This window comes from Palaemon carinicauda, chromosome 39 (genome assembly GCF_036898095.1).
Source record: "Palaemon carinicauda isolate YSFRI2023 chromosome 39, ASM3689809v2, whole genome shotgun sequence".
NCBI classification, from domain to species: Eukaryota; Metazoa; Arthropoda; class Malacostraca; order Decapoda; family Palaemonidae; genus Palaemon; species Palaemon carinicauda.
Window position 1 is genome coordinate 39,320,567 of NC_090763.1, and position 23,315 is coordinate 39,343,881.

General features: G+C 40.9%; 1 protein-coding gene across 1 annotated transcript in view; it reads right to left on the reverse strand.

Moving 5' to 3' along the window:
• Positions 1 to 23,315, reverse strand: part of CCT1 (chaperonin containing TCP1 subunit 1) — a 57,543-nt gene that overhangs the window by 5,581 nt on the left and 28,647 nt on the right. The window contains exons 8-11 of the mRNA XM_068362803.1: positions 17,049 to 17,183; positions 16,718 to 16,863; positions 15,032 to 15,224; positions 14,730 to 14,916 (exon numbers count right to left, since the gene is read on the reverse strand). Coding sequence (XP_068218904.1) covers positions 14,730 to 14,916; positions 15,032 to 15,224; positions 16,718 to 16,863; positions 17,049 to 17,183 — 661 coding nt within the window. The remainder of the gene's footprint in view (positions 1 to 14,729; positions 14,917 to 15,031; positions 15,225 to 16,717; positions 16,864 to 17,048; positions 17,184 to 23,315) is intronic.

Genomic DNA, 23,315 nt, shown 5'->3' on the forward strand with positions numbered 1-23,315 from the left:
TGGGAACGTTAACAGGAACGCTCGCGAGGGCGTTTGCTCGTGAGCTAACGCCTCTCGTTTCTTTTCGCCGATCGACGTTCCTTCTCCCATGGGCCGGGGAGCTTGGAAGAGGTCTAAAGCTAGGAAAACGACGTCCACTATGCTGAATGAATCCAATGCCTAATTTAGCACTGAAACTTTCACTATTAAACTCTTACACAAAAGACCATAATTAGTCCTGCCCATTGTGAGAGAACTTATTCTGCTGCCACAGGCTTGAATGAGAAAGCAATATCGTCTCTAGTACTTGCTATACAAACTGTAACAAAATATTTTTATAAAATATTAAACTGACATTTCCATAATAAAATAAACTTTCAAACATACTTACCCGGCGGTCACAAAAAGAAAAACCACCGGGCAAGAGTTGAGATTAAAAATAAATGTTGAACACACTCACCCGGTAGTTACATAAAGCCCCGGTAAAATTAAATGTCATAAATACCTACCCGGTAGTTACATACAAACGCCGGGAAAGTTATACGTTAAAGATTAAAATGAACAGAAAAAGGGAAAACAAATGTAATCCACAATTAATTCAAAGGGTTTTCAAAAACAAGCGAGTTGTAATGATAACAAGAACAGATATAGCAATAATGTATCTATATATATAAATGTAAACAATAGGAACATATACAGTGATACCTCTGGATACGAAAGTTTCTGCTTACGAAAAATTCAGGACGCGAAAAGTGATTCGAAGATTTTTATGCCCCAGGATACGGATAAAATTTCAGGATACGAAAACCTTACGAGATCCCAACTCATCGCCGAGAGTAATTTTAAAAAGCGCGCGCCGCCTGACTTTGAACTTGGGTAGACTCACTTACAGCCTCCCGCTCACCCATTGGTTATCTCCCTACTCAGACGCTAGCTGACGCCATAAGATCCTGCTTTCCTATTGGTCGGCAACTATCCCAGCTTGCCTACGCACGGGCGTTCATCTCTCTCTCTCTCTCTTTTCGTTCCGACCGCGGTATCGTTAACAGACATTGTGTGCTTTCGCTTGTTTGACTTAGTGTTAATATACAGTACATTCGTACGCCAAGTGTTATCGTTAATAAACATTCGTTACTGTGCACTGTACTGTATTAGTGTTTACTATACATAGATTGTATATAACGTTACGTAGTGTATTATATTACGTTTGCCTAACGCATTTTAAAAATGTGTTGAAAAGTAGGCAGAAACAAGCTTCAATGGATAGTTTCTTATTAAAGAGGCCAGCGGTATTAGTAGGCCAAGACGAAGGTGAAAGTGAAGAAAAGAAACAGAAAAGAGGAAGGGATGAAGAATTAGAAGGTGAAAGTAAAGAAAAGAAACAGAAAAAAGAAAGTGATGAAGAAGTAGAAGAGATATAGAAAATAAGAAAAACGTAAAGTTATAAAAGAGCAAAAAAAAAAAAATTCAATTTTAAGTTTTATGTTACCGTTAAGTGTTAAAGTAATTTTTTCTTTCATTTTATAGTTTTCCATACGTAATGTTAAGTGTTAATTATTTCTTCCATTTTTTTATTTCGTAAAGTTTAAGTGTTAATGTGTTAAGTGTGTAAATTACTGTACGTAGTCTGTCACTTGTTACGTTTTCTGCCTTATGCCATCCTCCTCTGCCACGACTTCACTATCGGACATCGTCTCAATCAAAAGGTAAGTTTCAACTTTTTTGTTACACTAATTGACTGTAACCTTTTTTTCAGAGTGTACAGGTATCAATCATTAATTTAGGTGTACGTACAGGTAACAATACACCTTCACTGATCTAAATGCTTTACCTACATACAGTACCGTAACTTTTATACAGTAGTAAAGAAAACGGACCGTTTTCTTTGGGCTTGGGGGGGATAACTTGGCTATAACTATATTATTGAATAATCTCATAGTGGTTTCTGGAATGGATTAGGCTGTTTTTAACGGTTGTGTTAATTATTGAATGATAGAAATGGCTACATTGCATGTTTATTACTACAGTTTAGCGTGTTTATGAAAGAAAAGGTGACTTTTCATAAGGCTTGGAACGGATTAGGCTATTTACATGTAAAACACGACTCAGGATACGAAAATATCAGGATACGAAACCGCATCCTGAACGGATTAATTTCGTATCCTGAGGCATCACTGTGAATGAAAATACTACTAAAACTAGAATTCCCATTATCGTTGTTGTTGGAGAATTATAGCCAACACTTTAATTTCCATATCGAAAAGAACGCTACCAAGGCATGTTGGGACTGCATCGATAGTAACGAGAACTAACAGCGTAAATTAACCATTTTTTGGTGGAAGGAAAATTAGTTGTAGCAAAAGAGTGGGGGAATAGAGTAGGTGGATGTAAAAGGGAGCAAGTGAGGGTTGAAGAGCTAATAAAACCGGGGGTAAAAAGTAAATATCAGGAAAGGTTGAAAATGGCATATGACGAGGTGAGAGTAAGAGAAACTGGTAATTTAGAGGAGTGGAAGTTAGCAAAAGAAAATTTTGTTGGGATTGCAAGTGATGTATGTGGCAAGAAGGTTGTTGGAGGCAGCATGAGGAAGGGCAGTGAATGGTGGAATGAAGGAGTGAAGGTAAAAGTGGAAGAGAAAAAGAGGGCTTTTGAAGAATGGCTGCAGAGTAATAGTATAGAGAAGTATGAAAAATATAGAGAGCAAAAGGTGGAAGTAGAGCGCAAGGTACGTGAGGCAAAGAGGGCAGCTGACCTGAGGTGGGGTCAGGGACTGGGTCAGTCATATGAAGAGAATAAGAAGTTTTGGAAAGAAGTGAAGAGAGTAAGGAAGGCCGGCGCAAGAATTGAAAAGACAGTGAAAGATGGAAATGGAAGGTTGTTAAAAGGAGAGGAGGCAAGGAAAAGGTGGGCGGAATATTTTGAAAGTTTGCTGAATGTTGAGGATGATAGGGAGGCAGATATAATTGCTGTTACAGGTGTTGAGGTGCCAGTGATGGGAGATGAGAATGAGAGAGAGATTACGATAGAGGAAGTGAGGAGAGCACTATATGAAACGAGAGTAGGAAAAGCATCTGGTATGGATGGTGTGAAAGCTAAGATGTTGAAGGAAGGGGGTGTGACTGTACTTGAATGGTTGGTGAGATTGTTTAATGTGTGTTTTGTGTTGTCAATGGTACCAGTAGATTGGGTCTGTGCATGTATTGTACCACTATATAAGGGTAAGGGAGATGTGCATGAGTGTTGTAATTCAAGAGGTATTAGTTTGTTGAGTGTAGTTGGAAAAGTGTATGGTAGAGTACTGATTAATAGGATTAAGGATAAAACAGAGAATGCAATCTTGGAAGTACAGGGTGGTTTTAGAAGAGGTAGGGGTTGTATGAATCAGATTATTACAGTTAGGCAGATATGCGAGAAATATTTAGCAAAAGGTAAGGAGGTGTATGTTGCGTTTATGGATCTGGAGAAAGCATATGATAGAGTTGATAGGGAAGCAATGTGGAATGTGATGAGGTTATATGGAGTTGGTGGAAGGTTGTTGCAAGCAGTGAAAAGTTTCTACAAAGGTAGTAAAGCATGTGTTAGAATAGGAAATGAAGTGAGCGATTGGTTTCCGGTGAGAGTGGGGCTGAGACAGGGATGTGTGATGTCACCGTGGTTGTTTAACTTGTATGTTGATGGAGTGGTGAGAGAGGTGAATGCTCGAGTGCTTGGACGAGGATTAAAACTGGTAGGCGAGAATGATCATGAATGGGAGGTAAATCAGTTGTTGTTTGCGGATGATACTGTACTGGTAGCAGACACAGAAGAGAAGCTTGACCGACTAGTGACAGAATTTGGAAGGGTGTGGGAGAGAAGGAAGTTGAGAGTTAATGTGGGTAAGAGTAAGGTTATGAGATGTACGAGAAGGGAAGGTGGTGCAAGGTTGAATGTCATGTTGAATGGAGAGTTACTTGAGGAGGTGGATCAGTTTATGAGGTAGTAGGTTGGCCAAGGCACCAGCCGCCCGTTGAAATACTACCGCCAGAGAGTTATGGGGTCCTTTGACTGGCCAGACAGTACTACGTTGGATCCTTCTCTTTGGTTACGGTTCTTTCTCTTTGCCTACACATACGCCGAATAGTCTGGCCTATTCTTAACAGATTCTCCTCTGTCCTCACACACCTGACAACACTGAGGTTACTAAACAATTCTTCTTCGCTCAAGGGGTTAACTACTGCACTGTATTTGTTCTGTGGCTACTTTCCTGTTAGTAAGGGTAGAAGAGACTCTTTAGCTATGGTAAGCAGCTCTTCTAGGAGAAGGACACTCCAAAATCAAACCCTTGTTCTCTAGTCTTGGGTAGTGCCATAGCCTCTGTACCATGGTCTTCCACTGTCTTGGGTTAGAGTTCTCTTGCTTGAGGGTACAATCAGGCACACTATTCTATTTAATTTCTCTTCCTCTTGTTTTGTTAAAGTTTTCATAGTTTATATAGGAAATATTTATTTTAATGTTACTCTTCTTAAAATATTTTATTTTTCCTTCTTTCCTTTCCTTACTGGGCTATTTTCCCTGTTGGGGCCCTTGGGCTTATAGCATTTTGCTTTTCCAGCTAGGGTTGTGGCTTAGCAAATAATAATAATAATAATAATTAGGGTCTGTTGTTGCAGCAAATGGTGGAGTGGAAGCAGATGTACGTCAGAGAGTGAATGAAGGTTGCAAAGTGTTGGGGGCAGTTAAGGGAGTAGTAAAAAATAGAGGGTTGGGCATAAATGTAAAGAGAGTTCTATATGAGAAAGTGATTGTACCAACTGTGATGTATGGATCGGAGTTGTGGGGAATGAAAGTGACGGAGAGACAGAAATTGAATGTGTTTGAGATGAAGTGTCTGAGGAGTATGGCTGGTGTATCTCGAGTAGATAGGGTTAGGAACGAAGTGGTGAGAGTGAGAACGGGTGTAAGAAATGAGTTAGCGGCTAGAGTGGATATGAATGTGTTGAGGTGGTTTGGCCATGTTGAGAGAATGGAAAATGGCTGTCTGCTAAAGAAGGTGATGAATGCAAGAGTTGATGGGAGAAGTACAAGAGGAAGGCCAAGGTTTGGGTGGATGGATGGTGTGAAGAAAGCTCTGAGTGATAGGAGGATAGATGTGAGAGAGGCAAGAGAGCGTGCTAGAAATAGGAATGAATGGCGAGCGATTGTGACGCAGTTCCGGTAGGCCCTGCTGCTTCCTCCAGTGCCTTAGATGACCGCGGAGGTAGCAGCAGTAGGGGACTCAGCAGTATGAAGCTTCATCTGTGGTGGAAATGTGGGAGGTTGGGCTGTGGCACCCTAGTAGTACCAGCTGAACTCGGCTGAGTCCCTGGTTAGGCTGGAGGAACGTAGAGAGTAGAGGTCCCCTTTTTTGTTTTGTTTCTTGTTGTTGTCGGCTACCCCACAACATTGGGGGAAGTGCCTTTGGTATATGTATGTAGTTCTATTTAATTATGAAATTAGATCGATGATTTAAAGAACGAATACCAAATGGACAATATTTCTTTAAAATTTTACATTAAAAGTTAAAAAAAATTATATAAGTGGAATTCCTCCCATTCTTTACATGAAAAAACAAATAAAGAGAATTTGCAAGACATACATTGAAGATTACGTCACACGACTGTGACGTCATAGAGTTGGCGGAACGTATTTCCGTCATCAGGATTAAAAACTTCGCACCTAAAATATAGTGCACAAACAAAACCCCTGCATACAAACTGTGAGGATCAACCGACACTTTCGGTAACCTCACCTTGCATACATCACTAGCACAAAGACGAAAATTAAGTTTTCACTCATGATAAACAAAGTAAATAGTACAATAATAATAACAAAACACGATTGCCAAATCCCTAAATCAGTGTACTTCACCAAACGAAGTCCAAAAAGCAAAGGGAAAATGATTCGAAAAACTCTCAATGGTGGACCGACGATGTTTACGATCCAGCCGGCAGAGATGAACTGAAGTCTTGGACACTGGAATGATTCCTTGTACCACCCTGTGACGGGTGTGACCACCTACCTCCCAACCACCACAAGGCGGTTGCCTCATTTTGAAAAATTCTGCCGATTTAGAGATATCAGCTATATATATATATATATATATATATATATATATATATATATATATATATATATATATATATATATAACTGCCAGGTAAGTACTATTCATAAAAACTGTATTTGCTATTACATAATAAAAATGAAATACTTTTGCTTGGTAAGTTAGTATTTTCTTTCAAATCTTGCAAGAAAAAAGAAAACAGTTTTACATATTTCGCAAGTCATAAATCTTTGTCGAGTTCATGACCGGTGACATCATATTTCTGACAGAGGGCGCGCTGGCAAACCGAATGATTTCCTTTCTGTGGGTTACAGAGTAATCTTATAACTGTCATCATCGAAACATCGAGTAAAGATATAAAATATCTCAGTGGTCTCTATAAGTTGTTATAAGAATACTAATTACCATAAATTGAAGAAAGAAGTCTGATGGCATCATATGTCTGGAGGAAGGCAATACCAAATCAAGTGATTTCCTTTTGATGCATTAACGAGTTATATTAGTATTCCCATAATCGAAACATCGAGTGATGATACGGTACAAAATTTTTCCAGAAGTCTAAAGAAATATGAAGAATTAACAGCGAATTAAAAATCAGAATACATACACACGTGTGCGCGCACACAAAACACAGTCAGACAGACTAATCGGACTGTATTGAAACTGATATCCTACAACATATTGGTGCTGATATAATATTCATTATTATATAAACAACTCTGTGTTAGCAATATTTTTGCATAATTGCAATACAGTAGCGTGACCTTGAGATCAGCTGATGCCTACCAAAAGTAAAACAAAAGTAATTGTTGATTACTGAAATGCTCCAGAAATTGAAAAATAGAATACAAAAGTTTTAATAAAGCACAATTAAGAATACAAAAGTTTTAATAAAGCACAATCAAACACAATGATGTCTAATAAATATGAAGGCCTAATAATCAACTAAAAATTAAATACTGCACGAAACTTTAAAAATGAACTACTCTTATGTGCACATGTTTGTGTGATAACTAATAATAATGGCTATAAACAAACTGTAAGAAAACTATGATATCCAGGAACATATTGGTGTTGATGTAATATTCATCATGAAGATATTTTGAATAAATCCAGAAATTATATAAACAATACACATTCTCTCGATATGGCAGGGGGACCTTCAGAAAAGCTGATCCCAACCAAAGGTAAACAAAAAAAAGTTGGAAATTGATAATTGTTAAAATGCTTCTGATATTGAAATATAGAATAAAAAAATGGTCTAATAGAGCATAATTATGATATCTTATAAAACAAGAAAATGAAATAATGATATAAAGTAAGAAAATATTGTTAAAATATGACAGATGACTGATCTACGTAAACTTATTTTTAAGTTCAACATATGTCCAGATCTGGTCCCTACATCGGTTGTAAATTGATGGCTACCTGTATTATGCAACTTAAATTTGTAAATAAATACAATCTTAATTAATTTATTGTTTCCTATAGTCTATCGGCTCCTTCATGGCAATCCAGGTGTTGTCTCCTACGTTGCCAAATGTCCTTCTCTGGAGTGTTTAAAGGCCTACCGCTCCTGTTTACCCTTTTAATCCCTGCGCTCGAATGTCTCCTGGGGCAATATACTGGACCTTTCTAGGGATTATCCCATACTACTGAGTTTCCGCATTCTCTAATCAACTCGTATGTGTGAATTTATCTACCTACACTCACGAATTCCATCTCGTGGAGGCTCTACCATTTGTTTATATATATATATATATATATATATATATATATATATATATATATATATATATATATACATATACATATGAGAGAGAGAGAGAGAGAGAGAGAGAGAGAGAGAGAGAGAGAGAGAGAGAGAGAGAGAGAGAGATCCTGTGTAAATTTAGGCAGGTAAACTGAAAGTGTCATAAAGATACATGGGTTACACAGAATTATCGACAACAATTAAATATATTATCTATACGTAGTATAGACGCCCAATTATCTTCATTAAGAGTATCCGATACACTTTCTTTTTATATTCTCATGCCTTCTTTCTATGGACTTTGTTCTAGCTTTGCAATTTACTTTGAATATTTTGTTTTAGGTTTGGCACGTTTTTATCTTCAAAATATAAGATACTTTTGCTTGAGTGTCATACCTGATGGAAATATCAATTTGTGTTTCATAGTCTTTGTAAGGATTTATCAAAACAAATAGATGATAGTTTTGAGTCATGAATGTTGTACTGATAACGATACACAAGAATGCCAGGATTATAGAGATTTATTTCTGCACATCTTTTATATTAAAAATATGTAACATTTTTTTATTTGTATAACGAGGACTTCCTTCCATGTTCTTGGTAGGGCGACAGACTCCTTAATGACTGACTGTTTTGGTTGAGCCGTCTTTATGGAGACACACGCTGTTTGACATATTCATACCCTGAGGTCAGCTTAACGCCTGAGAAGGATGTGGCAGCGCTGTAAAATTTTTCTGCCACGTTTAAGAAGAAACGTGTAATTTTATTGTTATTAAAAGTAAAGAAATTACGAGGGCATTTAATAATCGCGAATATTTAGTATTAATTAATTATATTTACATTTTTTTAACTTATGCTGCCTCCATACACCATACAACGTGAAGGTAATATTTGATATGGCATCGCCGCTCCCGGCCCAAACCCAGCCTTGTTCGCCTTAAAGGATCCGATAGAGTATAGCTGTTTTGACCAGCTAAAGACTTATTGGTGATCTGGCAACCTGGTATGGGTCCGTCACCTACCCCTCTATGAGGGTGGGTGCGTAGGTGCTCGTGGCTGGGATCCCACTCTATCTCTGGTAGGGACTTGTGAGGGGGGGTGGCAGAGGCAGGAAATATTACTTATATGACTAGCTAGGAAAAATACAAAAATACTTTGTTCCTATGAGGGGATACAAACCCTCCTTTAATTGGGAGTATGGCATTCTAGCCTCTGTGCTATCGGATAGGTAAATCTGTCACAGCCAACAAGAAAGGTTTTCATTGTGTAGAAACTCCAAAGGTATATGATCGAATGATTTGTTTAAAAAAAAAAAATATCATTAAACCATAATGGTGACATCATCTGCATAAGCAAGCAGCTCTCCTAGGAGAAGGACACTACAAAATCAAACAATTGTTCTCTAGTCTTGGGTAGTGCCATAGCTTCAGTACCATGGTCTTCCACTGTCTTGGGATAGAGTTCTCTTGCTTGAGGGTACACTCGAGAAAACTTTTTTTTATCTTATTTCTCTTCCTCTTGTTTTGTTAATTTTTATAGTTTATATAGAAAATATTTATTTCAATGTCACTTCATAAAATATTTCATTTTTCCTTGTTTCCTTTCCTCACATGACTATTTTCCCTGTTGGGGCCACTGGTCTTATTGCATCCGGCTTTTCCAACTAGGGTTGTAGCTTTGCAAGTAATAATAATAATAATAATAATAATGAAGTGTCCAGTCCGTGGAGATACTCCCAAGGGAGAGAGAACACAGAGAAGAAAAGATAAATTTCCTTACTTTTCCCAAACATGATCACAATTACACACATGCTTTCAATATTTGCAATGATAGGTGCGCTCATTTCAAGCACTTACTCCGACTTGTGACATTCGGATCGTGTTCAGTGCGGGTCTGGAACTGGAGTGTAAACGATAGTTGGTCAGTCTATGGTTCAGACAGGTGGGAAAAAATTTATCTGTGATTGGAGAAGGAACCCCAAAAAGTCAGGAGATCTCTAACCATTTGAGGATTCAAAGACCTTTCTGAATCAACTAATGTCTTAGTCAGCTCCGATCATCTGCTATTACGTTCCCTTCCCCCCAAGGATAAAACAGGCCGAGGTGGACCAGTGTTCACTTGTGCCCAATGTTGCATTCCTACTGCCAATTGGCAAAGGAGATGACACATAACCACCTTGCTTTTTACACTGTCGTGTTGTCGTTCATCAACACTACCGAGTCCGTGAAGTGCAGCAATGCTTGATACACTGCTTTCAATCTAGATAGTTTATGTGGAACGACTTGTCTTCCTGTGTCCACGTCCCTGACACCTGCTCTGTTTGCAGATGGACTCCCTGTCTCTGACACCTGTTTTATTTGTAGGTGGGCTAACCATCCTTGGCGAGATAAAACTGAGAACAGAAGGAAACCCAGAGGATAGACCTGTTGTGGTCAACCAACTAACAGGTGCTTCTCCTTGATCTACCAAGCTAGATCTATTCTTGACATCTCGAGGGACTCTCTGAACAGGAGGGTCAGTTGACTAAGAACACTGTGCAGTTAGAACCCATTGAATGGAACAGAGATGCGTTCTTCCGAAAGGCACAGTTTCTCCAGCGTCCAGATGTCTGGGAAGCCTCTTCTAAACATACACACACACATACATACATATACCAAGGAACTTCCCTCAATTTTGGGGGGTAGCCAACATCAAACAAATGAAGCCATTCCTCTCTACGTTCCTCCCAGCCTGACAAGGGACTCGACCGAGTTCGGCTGGTACTGCTAGGGTGCCACAGCCCACCCTCATGTCGAATCTATGCTCATGTCGAATCTCTAGTGTATAAGCTCTAGTAATTGAAAGTGTGTGTGAATAATCAAAGTTAGATGCATCATGTTCAAGTGAAATAAGATCATAAGATGATTGAGGAGGAAGAGGAGGCTTAACTATTTTATCCCCAATGCTATTTGGAACTTTCCAACCCTTAACACCCCGGCATTTTATTTTCCCAGCACATTTTGCAATAATTTTTTTTTAAATTGCACTAAGACCCTTAATTTTTGTCATAGAGAGGTCAGGTTGGTCTCATTATTTTGGAAAATGCCTGGTTTCTCAAAGTTGTCAAATATATGCAAAAAATGTAAATAGCAGTTTATTGCAAGGACGTACCGGTACGTCCATGGGGGTAAAGGGATGAGTTTTGTGAAACGTACCAGTACGTCCATTGGGGTAAAAGGGTTAACCTCGTAACTGACGAAAGAGAAAAATTAATTTTGTGTAACTAATATTCTCCCTGGAAACAATCAGGTTTCCCAGAGTTTGTAACCAGGGGATCAGGTCCATGCTTACAAACTGCTATAAGCATTGGGGGAGAGCTACATCTTGAACGTTTAGGTGCTGGAGGCCTTACTTCTAAAACAGAAGAATCTTTACTATAGTCTGAATGATGAGACTGATAATTTACTTCTAAAGAAGGCAAGTTTCTGGGTTAAGGAGAACTCCCGGAACAGTAAGTTACAGGGCGAACAATAGGTGAACGCATAATGGCGGCGTAGCATGCTCTGGGTTGGAATAAGCTTGCGGACATATCTCCAAAACTTAACGGGAGAGCAGACGCGGGGATTGTTTGTACGATTGTGGAGGCACTGATGAGCTAGTGCCACGTCTCAAACAATGCTGAACTTTCTGCACAAAGGATTTCTTAAGGGAGAAATACTACACTAATTCCCTATTAGGGGAATTACACGGGGTGTCAGGAAGGTCTATCTGACGATACCGCAGGTTTTGAAGGGGAATAGTATATCACAGATAACTGTGATGATGGCGTACACCTGAAGAATGAGGTGTACGTTGAGGAGATTTGCGTCTCATACACGGGAAACTTCTGGAACATAACCAGGAAAATCTCCCTGGCTTCCTATGACGGAGATAAAAAGTAGCTCGCACAAGCTAAGCACACTTGTGGGAGGGGGAATGGCAAGCGAGCAGGATTATTAAAGTCGGACGAAAACCAACGAACATTTGGCTAAACATTATCAACGGCTGGGATAAAGGTAGATGCTATGTGATCCCACTCTGAAGTAAATTCTCGGCTTCGCTAAGGTGGGGCAGGAGAAACTTTTCCAGTGATGTAAACACGTTATCAAAAATTGAGTCATGAAGTCTCCAGGAGTCTGTAACGAAAAATCAAACAAGGGAAGATCATAGCTTGAAATAGAAGGCACTAAGAGAACGATCACGCTTGTCCTTTCTACATCCACTAAACTTCTCCCATTGGGAGGATGACCACTCTCTACGTACATTACAAGGGGAATCCATAGAACACCCATGACCTTTTCACAACAGACTAAGGGGATACAGCTCATGAAGGTGCCCTAACGCCCAGGGACGTACACATGAAAACTTGCTTCACACTCACATTGGAAAATATAACAGATTAAAAGTGCAAACAACCATTTGCAGCTGTGACCAAAAGCAGAGTACGATCCCAGCCATAGGCAACGATACGCTGGCCCTCATAGAGGGTAGGTGACACAAACATACCAGGTTCCAGACCATCAATAATTCCTCAACTGGTCGTAACAGGCTGTGCAAAGACAAATTCAATTAAATGACAAAGGTTTCTATCCGTGAAGGAACAATCTAGTCTTTCTTCTCTTAAGAAATCAAATATTGCTTATTTGGAATTGGAATTTTGAGATAAAGCAGGAACTTAATTTATCACAATAAATACAAGTAGTCGCCGACTTACGACCGAGAGATGAGTCGTAAGTCAAGTTCGCCGTATGTCGAACTAGAAAAGTGAAGTTTCCGAAGATTTATTTTGATACGTTATGATTCGGCAATCATCTGGATCATATTTTGTCAATATTTTCTTACTGTCTATCATTATTTCATTTTCTTGTTTCATAAAATGCTCTATAAATGCATTTTTGTATTCTATTTATCAATTTTGGAAGCATTTTACAATTGAGTACTGAAAATTATGTTTACCTTTGGTTATGATCAGCTGATCTGAAAGTGCCGCTACCTACCGTATCAAAATATGGCGTACATACGTATGGCATATTTTTTTTATCATTTCTTAACTTTTTAGAAATATCTTCATGATGAATATTACATCAACGCCAATATGTTACAGGAAATCAGTTTCCATACAGTTCGCCTAATCATTAGGTATAATGCGAAATCGTTGTAGCTCTTTCTGTGTGTGTGTGTGTGTGTGTGTGTGTGTGTGTGTGTGTGTGTGTGTGTGTGTGTGTGTGTGTGTGTGTGTGTGTGTGTGTGTGTGTGTGTGTGCTCTCTCAATTGCATACGGGTAGTTCATTTTTAAAGCTTCATACAGTATTCTAGTTCAATATCAAGCCTTTATATTTCATTAGACATTACTGTGTTTAATTGTGGTTTATTAAAGCACGTTTATATTTTATTTTTCAATTTCTTGAGCATATCAATAATCAACAAATACTTTTGATTTACTTTCGGTTGGCATCAGCTGATCTCAAGGTCACACTGCCGTATTACTATTATGAGCACATATATATAGTGCGAATAACACTGATTTCTATAATTTTCTTGACATTCGAAATTTCTTCATAATGCACATTACATCAGCGCCAATATGTTATAGGGTATCACATTTTCCATACAGTTCATTTATAGACCTTATTATTAGTTATAAAAGGAATACGCTCTCTCTCTCTCTCTCTCTCTCTCTCTCTCTCTGTATTTTGTTTTTAATTCAATTGTATCTTCATATTTTATTTTGAAAATTATTAAAAAAATTCTATATATCATTATTCGATGTTTCGATTATGGGAATAGTAACGCATCGGAAGGAAATCACTTTATTTGCCTCTCGCCTTCCGCCAGAAATATGACGTCATCATCTTAAATTTACGGTAAGTTGTACTAATCTTATAACTAATGATACTGACCACTAAAACACTTGATATCGTTACTGGGTGTTTCGATGATGGGAATGCTGTAATAAGATTACTCGGTAACAATGAAAGGAAATCATTCGGTTTGTCAGCGCGCTTCCGCCAGATACATGACGTCACAAGACACGTGACGTACTGTAAACTCTATGAAGAATGACTTGCAAAATATGTAAATTAATTTTCTTTGTTTCTCGCAAGAAATGAAAAGAAAATACTAACTTAACAAACAAAAGTATTTTATTTTTATAATGTAAAAGGACATATATTATTTTCAAGAAAATATTTGCCCTATTAGTATATTTTCTTTAGATAAAGATCGATCCATTATCAGAGATTAAAAAAGTAGCGTACAGTCAAATTTACACTACGTAGTACTCATGACAACCGATAGAGACCCTCTAAATACTTTGCATTGTTATTTAATATTTCGATAATGGAAATAATAAAAATCGTTAGCCTATTGGAAGGAAATCACTGTATTGCCCGGACGTTTTCCGCCGGTGATGTCACGTCACCAGACATAATATAAACTCAACAGATATTAAAACTTTTCTTAATGTATTTTTAACTGAAAATAAATACGGATAATTAACAATAAAAGAAAATAATAATTTACCAAGATAAATCAGTGTATATATATACAAGAAAATAGATTATTTTCAAGGAAATATTCGTCCTATTTCCGATAAACTTGTGACGTCATCACCCTGATAAAATGGTCGTAAAGTCGAATAGTCTATAACGCATAGGTCGTAAGTCGAGCAATACCTGTACTTCTCCTCCAAGAAAAATATCAAAATTATTTCATTTAACAACAATGAATTAAAATAAACAAAAGTCGAGGATACATCAACTGTTAACAAAACAAGCTATTAAAAAAGTGTAATCTGATTTAGTTTTTCAGCCGATTAGGTTTTTGGTACTCATATTTGTTATACTTATTCATGACCCATAATTCATATAACCTATAATCAGAGGAAAGCATCACTAACCTTCTACTAAATCCAACCCATAATATTTGAGTTGTGAATGTTCGGTTTTAACCTGAGATGAATGATGATAGGCACGAAGTTTGGGTACTAGATCTGTGGCATCCTTTGCAGCATTCACTGTTAAAGTATTGGGAATCACAAGAAGTGACTGAGCAAAGGCACCAATAGCTAACTGTTCTCGGGAACTCTGAAAACAGGAAATGATTACTGTACAGTATTCACTTTGAAAACTCAAAACAAGAGTACTGTAATTTAATAGACAATTTTATATCATTAAAATTAACTAGTAATTTTCTACTTACCAAACTAGTTGCAAAACTTTCCAAATATACAGAAAGAGCAGCTTCCACAGCTCCTCCACCACAAACGATAGACGTACTTTCAAGTACCCTCTTGACAACACACAATGCATCATGTACTGATCTCTCCATCTCATCACAATAAAAATCATTTGGACCACGAAGGATGAGAGAGCTTGCTGTACGAGCAACAGGCCTATAAAGGAGAATACATTTATTGCAGCAACAAAGTACCATCCCCAATGTAAATTTTCACTCTCCCCTACAGGTTGTATGGAATCATAAAAAACCTTAGCCCTCTTAGTTCTCAAATAGAGTAATCTATAAGTGAAACATAATTAAAAATTAATGGCACCAGGAGTTAGAGCTATGTTAGAAAAAAACACATCCTATTGTGAGGAAATCAGTCTATAAGCTTTTGTTCTAAGAAACCTTATACTGGAATAAGTTTATAAAAACTAATTCAACACGTAGCTGTAAATCTAGGAGAGAATGGCATGCATTATGCAACCCCATAAAATCACGGTATCCAATCGCTCATCATTTCAATGTACACAAATCTGAACCTATTAACCTAACAATTAGATTCATAAAAGCCTGCCATGGTATTGTTAACTGTGTTTTAGTCCCTTACTAGCCTAAATACCAAAGTGCCTATACAGTCTGTGACAAGCGAATGGGTGGGGCTTCCACGTCTTATCACACACCACTAACCATTTAGCCTATTAATATTTCAACTGTTGTTCCAATTTCTATTTCGTTACCAACATCCACTTGGCACCATCACTAACTCTTGTAGTACCAACTCGACCTAGTCTGCCGTATATTTTTCAATATACCTATATTTTAAAAACAGACAAAGACTGTACCTTTCAACTCCTTCATATTCTACTACCAGGTTACCCATTTTCAAAATACCCAAGCAAGTATACACGGTGTTTTCAACAAAGAAGGTTTCAGTAGTTTCCCCTTTTCAAAATATTCAAACAAGTATACACAGTGTCTTCAACATCAAAGGTCTTAGTAGCTACCCACTTTAAAAATATCCAAGCAAGTATACATGGTCTTCCATGTAGAATTTCTTAATAGTTACAGGTCTGTGGTGGTGCTACGTATCAGGTCTACTGGACACCCAGGGGTTGGGGGTGAGATGGAAGAGCGAGGTAAAAATTATCTATTTTTTTTGGTCAAGAAGTCAGAAAGCTGGTGGCTTTGGTGATTAAAGCATGATGACTACATGGTATGGTTCATTAACATACACCATCACCACAGAATTAGTGAGCATTCCACCAAATAATTAAATTTGCAAATGTATTATTATGGGGCAAAAATAAATGAGTTTCACTAAAGTTGGGGTGCTGACTTCTTTATCAAGACCTCCTTGTTTTAAATTTTATTTCTTCATACCAGTATTAGACACAATCCCGTCAACTAAATGTCAGGTAATTGCTAAACTGTCTATGTCAACAGAGGCAGTGAAGTCATATAAGAAAGAAACAAGCTCTGACCATTGTTATAAGAAAAAAAAAAAGTGGTTCTTTGGCCTGCATTTCCATATATAAAAATAGTTATATAGCTCTATAGAACACTACAAATTAGAGCATGTTTGACAGCTGGGTGGCATGAGAACAAAGGACCTGGGTAAAGAGTGAAAACAAAAATAAATGGAGAGAGAGTATATTATCTTACCCCTTAATTAGAATCAGTTCATCATCACAAATACGCTCTTGCGAAACTTCAGCAGCTTCACCAAGGTAACTAGCCTCAAACGTTTCCTCACCCTCTAAATTGCACAATGTTGACAGCAAAGTGGCGCCAGTGGCTTTGGCTATTCTCTGCAATAAAATCAAGACAGAAAAAGTTTTTAAAAATCTTGTATACACTTCAAGACAGGTTCACAATTGATCTGTACACCAATGTTCACACCTCTAAAATCAAAATTTATCATATCAAGAGCTAAACTATTCACCATACTTTATATTATCACACTACATACTTTAATTCCCATACTGAAACATACCTTCAAATCTGACTTCTTGCATCTCCTTACTGCAATAGCACCAGCTTCAACGAAGTATTTCAAACAGAGGTCATCAACACCACCAGTTGTAAGTACAACATTTGCTCCGGTCTTCAATATTTTTTCAATGCGTTCCTAATTGAAAAAGTTTGTTTTAAAATTTGCAGTAAAATACATAATGAAAGTGAAACTATGTCAAACACTTGTTTGAAATTTGTTCCTTGCTTATTTTAACAGAAACATGGGAATAATCACAAGAAATTGAAAAGCAAAAGCCAAATTCTCAAATTATTATTATTATCAGCAAAGCTACAACCCTAGTTGGAAAAGCAACATGCTATAAATAGATGTGCTCCAACAGGGAAAAATAGCCCAGTAAGTAAAGGAAATAAAGGAATGATTAAACAATGTGAAATAATTAACAATTAATGAAATATTTTAAAAACAGTAACATCAAAACACATTTTATATATAAACATGTTATTTTCCTTAGTAAAATAAATTTTTGAATATACTTACCCGATGATCATGTAGCTGTCAACTCCGTTGCCCGACAGAAATCTAAGGTCGGGATACGCCAGCGATCGCTATACAGGTGGGGGTGTACACAACAGCGCCATCTGTGAGCAGGTACTCAAGTACTTCTTGTCAACAAGAACTCAATTTTCTCCTCGGTCCACTGGTTCTCTATGGGGAGGAAGGGAGGGTCCTTAAATTCATGATCATCGGGTAAGTATATTCAAAAATTTATTTTACTAAGGAAAATAACATTTTTCAATATTAATCTTACCCGATGATCATGTAGCTGATTCACACCCAGGGTGGTGGGTGGACACCAGCATACATGTTAACATAAGAAGCTAAGTATCCCGTATTTCATTTTAGCCGTTATTCAAAATAACAAACATAAAATAAATAAGTACCTGGTAAGGAAGTCGACTTGAACCATTACTCTGCCTTTTTAAGTACGTCTTCCTTACTGAGCCTAGCGATCCTCTTAGGATGCTGAGCGACTCCTAGGTGCTGAAGTATGAAGGGCTGCAACCCATACTAAAGGACCTCATCACAACCTCTAATCTAGGCGCTTCTCAAGAAAGAATTTGACCACCCGCCAAATCAACCAGGATGCGGAAGGCTTCTTAGCCTTCCGTACAACCCAAAAAACAACAAGTAAAAAGCATTTCAAGAGAAAGATTAAAAAAAAAAAGGTTATGGGATTATGGGAATGTAGTGGTTGAGCCCTCCCCTACTACTGCACTTGCTGCTACGAATGGTCCCAGGGTGTAGCAGTTCTCGTAAAGAGACTGGACATCTTTGAGGTAAAATGATGCGAACACTGACTTGCTTCTCCAATAGGTTGCATCCATAACACTCTGCAGAGAACGGTTCTGTTTGAAGGCCACTGAAGTAGCGACAGCCCTAACTTCATGTGTCCTTACCTTCAGCAAAGCAAGGTCTTCTTCCTTCAGATGAGAATGGGCCTCTCTAATCAAAAGCCTGATGTAGTAAGAAACTGCGTTCTTAGACATCGGTAAAGCAGGTTTCTTGATAGAACACCATAAAGCTTCTGATTGTCCTCGTAATGGCTTTGTACGTCTTAAATAGTACTTAAGAGCTCTTACTGGGCAAAGTACTCTCTCTAGTTCGTTCCCCACCAAGTTGGACAGGCTTGGGATCTCGAACGACTTGGGCCAAGGACGAGAAGGAAGCTCGTTTTTAGCCAAAAAACCGAGCTGCAAGGAACATGTAGCCGTTTCAGATGTAAAACCTATGTTCCTGCTGAAGGCGTGGATCTCACTGACTCTTTTAGCTGTAGCTAAGCAAACGAGGAAAAGAGTCTTTAATGTGAGATCCTTAAAAGAGGCTGATTGAAGCGGTTCGAATCTTGCTGACATCAGGAACCTTAAAACCACGTCCAGGTTCCAGCCTGGTGTGGACAACCGACGCTCCTTTGAGGTCTCAAAAGACCTAAGGAGGTCCTGTAGATCTTTGTTAGTGGAAAGATCTAAGCCTCTGTGGCGGAAGACCGCTGCCAACATGCTTCTGTAACCCTTGATCGTAGGAGCTGATAGGGATCTTACATTCCTTAGATGTAACAGGAAGTCAGCTATCTGCGTTACAGAGGTACTGGTTGAGGAAACTGCATTCGTCTTGCACCAGCTTCGGAAGACTTCCCATTTTGACTGATAGACTCTGAGAGTGGATGTCCTCCTTGCTCTGGCTGCCTCCTTCGAAAAGCCTCTAGCTCTTGAGTCTTTCGATAGTCTGAAGGCAGTCAGACGAAGAGCGTGGAGGCTTGGGTGTACAGTACCTTCTTTACGTGCGGCTGACGCAGAAGGTCCACTCTTAGAGGAAGAGTCCTGGGAACGTCCACTAGCCATTGCAGTACCTCGGTGAACCATTCTCTCGCGGGCCAGAGGGGAGCAACCAACGTCAACCGTGTCCCTTCGTGAGAGGCGAACTTCTGAAGTACCCTGTTGACAATCTTGAACGGAGGGAACGCATACAGGTCTAGATGGGACCAATCCAGAAGAAAGGCATCCACGTGAACTGCTGCTGGGTCTGGAATTGGAGAACAATACATCGGGAGCCTCTTGGTCATCGAGGTAGCGAATAGATCTATGGTGGGCTGACCCCACAGGGCCCATAGTCTGCTGCAAACATTCTTGTGAAGGGTCCACTCTGTGGGGATGACCTGACCCTTCCGGCTGAGGCGATCTGCCATGACATTCATGTCGCCCTGAATGAACCTCGTTACCAGCGAAAGCTTTCGATCTTTTGACCAAATGAGGAGGTCCCTTGCGATCTCGAACAACTTCCTCGAATGAGTCCCTCCTTGCTTGGAGATGTACGCCAAGGCTGTGGTGTTGTCGGAGTTCACCTCCACCACCTTGCTTAGCTGGAGGGACTTGAAGTTTATCAAGGCCAGATGAACTGCCAAAAGCTCCTTGCAGTTGATGTGAAGTGTCCTTTGCTCCTGATTCCACGTGCCCGAGCATTCCTGTCCGTCCAGTGTCGCACCCCAGCCCGTGTCCGATGCGTCCGAGAAGAGACGGTGGTCGGGGGTCTGAACAGCCAATGGTAGACCTTCCTTGAGAAGAATGCTGTTCTTCCACCACGTCAGTGTAGACCTCATCTCTTCGGAAATAGGCACTGAGATCGCCTCTAGCGTCATGTCCTTTCTCCAGTGAGCAGCTAGATGATACTGAAGGGGGCGGAGGTGGAGTCTCCCTAACTCGATGAACTGGGCCAGCGATGAAAGTGTCCCTGTTAGACTCATCCACTGCCTGACTGAACATCGGTTCCTTCTCAGCATGCTCTGGATGCATTCTAGGGCTTGACTGATCCTTGGGGCCGACGGAAAAGCCCGAAAAGCTCGACTCTGAATCTCCATACCGAGATAGACAATGGTTTGGGATGGGACAAGTTGGGACTTCTCTAAATTGACCAGGAGGCCCAATTCCTTGGTCAGATCCATGGTCCATCTGAGATTCTCCAGACAGCGACGACTTGACGGAGCTCTTAAAAGCCAGTCGTCCAAATAGAGGGAGGCTCTGATGTCTGCCAAGTGAAGGAATTTGGCAATATTCCTCATCAGTTTGGTAAACACAAGAGGTGCCGTGCTTAGGCCAAAGCACAGGGCTTGGAACTGGTACACGACCTTTCCAAAGACCAACCTTAGGAAAGGTTGGGAGTCTGGATGGACGGGGACATGAAAGTACGCGTCTTTCAGGTCTAACGAGACCATCCAGTCTTCCTTCCTGACCGCTGCTAGGACCGACTTCGTCGTCTCCATCGTGAACGTCTGCTTGGTGACAAAAGCATTGAGAGCACTGACGTCCAGCACCGGTCTCCAACCTCCTGTCTTCTTTGCTACCAGGAAGAGACGGTTGTAGAAGCCCGGGGATTGATGGTCCCGGACTATGACTACCGCTCCCTTTTGTAGCAAGAGCGACACCTCTTGTTGCAACGCTAGCCTCTTGTCCTTCTCCTTGTAGTTGGGAGAGAGGTTGATGGGAGACGTTGCTAGAGGGGGACTGCGGCAGAACGGAATTCTGTACCCCTCCTTTAGCAACTTCACAGACTGGGCGTCTGCACCTCTGCTCTCCCAAGCTTGCCAGAAGTTCTTGAGCCTGGCTCCCACTGCTGTCTGGAGAGGTAGGCAGTCAGATTCTGCCTTTTGCGGACTTGGAACCCTTCTTCGATTTGCCACGGTGACTGTCGGCACGGGTACCTCCTCTGCTGGAGGTTCTGCCACGAAAGGGCGGGATGAACCTAGTTGCTGGAGTGTCCACTGCGGCAGGACGGAAAGGTCTAGGCACGGAAGGTAAAGCTTTAGCCTTACGTGCGGAAGACGCCATCAAGTCATGGGTATCCTTCTGGATCAACGAGGCAGCCATCCCCTTGATCAGCTCCTCCGGAAAGAGACACTTGGAGAGAGGAGCAAACAACAACTCCGACTTCTGGCAAGGAGTGATCCCAGACGACAAGAAGGAGCAAAGATGTTCTCTCTTCTTAAGCACTCCCGACATGTACGAAGCCGCAAGCTCACCAGACCCATCCCGAATGGCTTTGTCCATGCTAGACATGATAAGCATGGCGGAGTCCTTATCCGAAGGGGAAGTCTTTCTGCTTAACGCTCCCAAACACCAATCGAGGAAGTTGAAGATCTCAAAAGCACGAAAGACTCCCTTCAACAGATGATCCATGTCAGAAAAGGACCAGCAAATCTTAGATCGTCTCATAGCCAGCCTGCGGGGAGAGTCAACCAGACTTGAGAAGTCGCCCTGGGCAGAGGCAGGAACTCCCAAGCCGGGTTCCTCTCCTGTGGCATACCAGACGCTAGATTTGGAAGCAAGCTTGGTGGGCGGAAAGATGAAAGCAGTCTTTCCCAGTTGCTTCTTGGACTGTAACCACTCTCCCATAACCCTCAAAGCTCTCTTGGATGAGCGTGCGAGGACAAGTTTGGTGAAGGCAGGAGCTGCAGACTGCATGCCCAGAGCAAACTCGGAGGGAGGAGAGCGAGGGGTTGCAGACACAAACTGTTCCGGATACAAGTCCCTGAACAAGGCAAGGACTTTCCGAAAGTCTAAGGAGGGAGGCGTAGACTTGGGTCCTTCTAAGTCGGAATGCGGATCGTCCAAATGTGCAGCTTCGTCATCAGATACTCCATCATCCGAAAGCTGAGTAGGAAGTGGCAAAGGTGGAGCAGAAAGCTGAACGGCTGAATCCGGCAGCACGGGAGCATGCGTAGCTGCTGCGGATCCAACATCATGCCGCTGCTGGTCAGTCTGCGAGCTGGCAACAACAAAAGCAGAGTGCTGGTGCGTGGGAGGGACTGCCGTGGGTTGCGGAGCATGCCGTATGGGATGCGGAGCATGCCGCATGGGTTGCAGAGCATGCCGCATTGTGTCAAAACACGGCAGCTCGACAGCACCTTCCCACTGCTGATGCGGTAGCTCACGCATGTCAACGGAGGGTGCAGCATGAACATGCGTCTGGCAGGGTGGACTGCGCATCGGAGGTGGAGCTCTCACAGGTGGAGTGTGGGAGCAGGCAGCCGCAGGGTCTGCTGAGCGCACAACCGTGGCAGGTTGTAGGTTAACTGGTGCCGTGTCAACCTTCTCAGCCCGATACTCCTGCATAAAGGAAGCAAGCTGAGACTGCATAGTCTGCAGCATGGACCACTTAGGATCTACCGTGGTTGGTGCGGCAACAGACGGAGTAGTTGCCTGCTGCGGAACCACTCTACCTCTCTTGGGAGGTGTGCAGTCTTCGGAAGACTGCGGCGAGTCCGAACTGACCCAGTGGCTACACCTGGGCCGTTGGACTCGCTCGGATGGGACCTTACGCTTGAGAGGTCGTGAGACCTTGGTCCAACGTTTCTTCCTCGAAACTTCTTCCACAGACGAGGAATGATAGGGCTCATTCGTCTGTTTGTGGATGGGACGATCTCTGACAGATACGTCCGCAACCACTGAGGGTACATCCGTACGCTGATCAAGGCCTGCCGAACCCTTTGGTCCTTCGACATTGCTTCTCCCCTGGGCTTGGGAGCTTGCAAGAGGTCCCGGACTGGGAGGACGACTGGCACGAACAGATGTACCCTCATGCGCAACACTGACACTGACACTTTTCACTTCACTTGCACTCACAACACTTCTCACTGCACTTTGCGCTTTCAGCTCTTTGACATCTGCCAAAAGCTGATTACGGTCATTAGCCAATGACTCCACTCTGTCACCAAGAGCCTGAATGGCACGCATC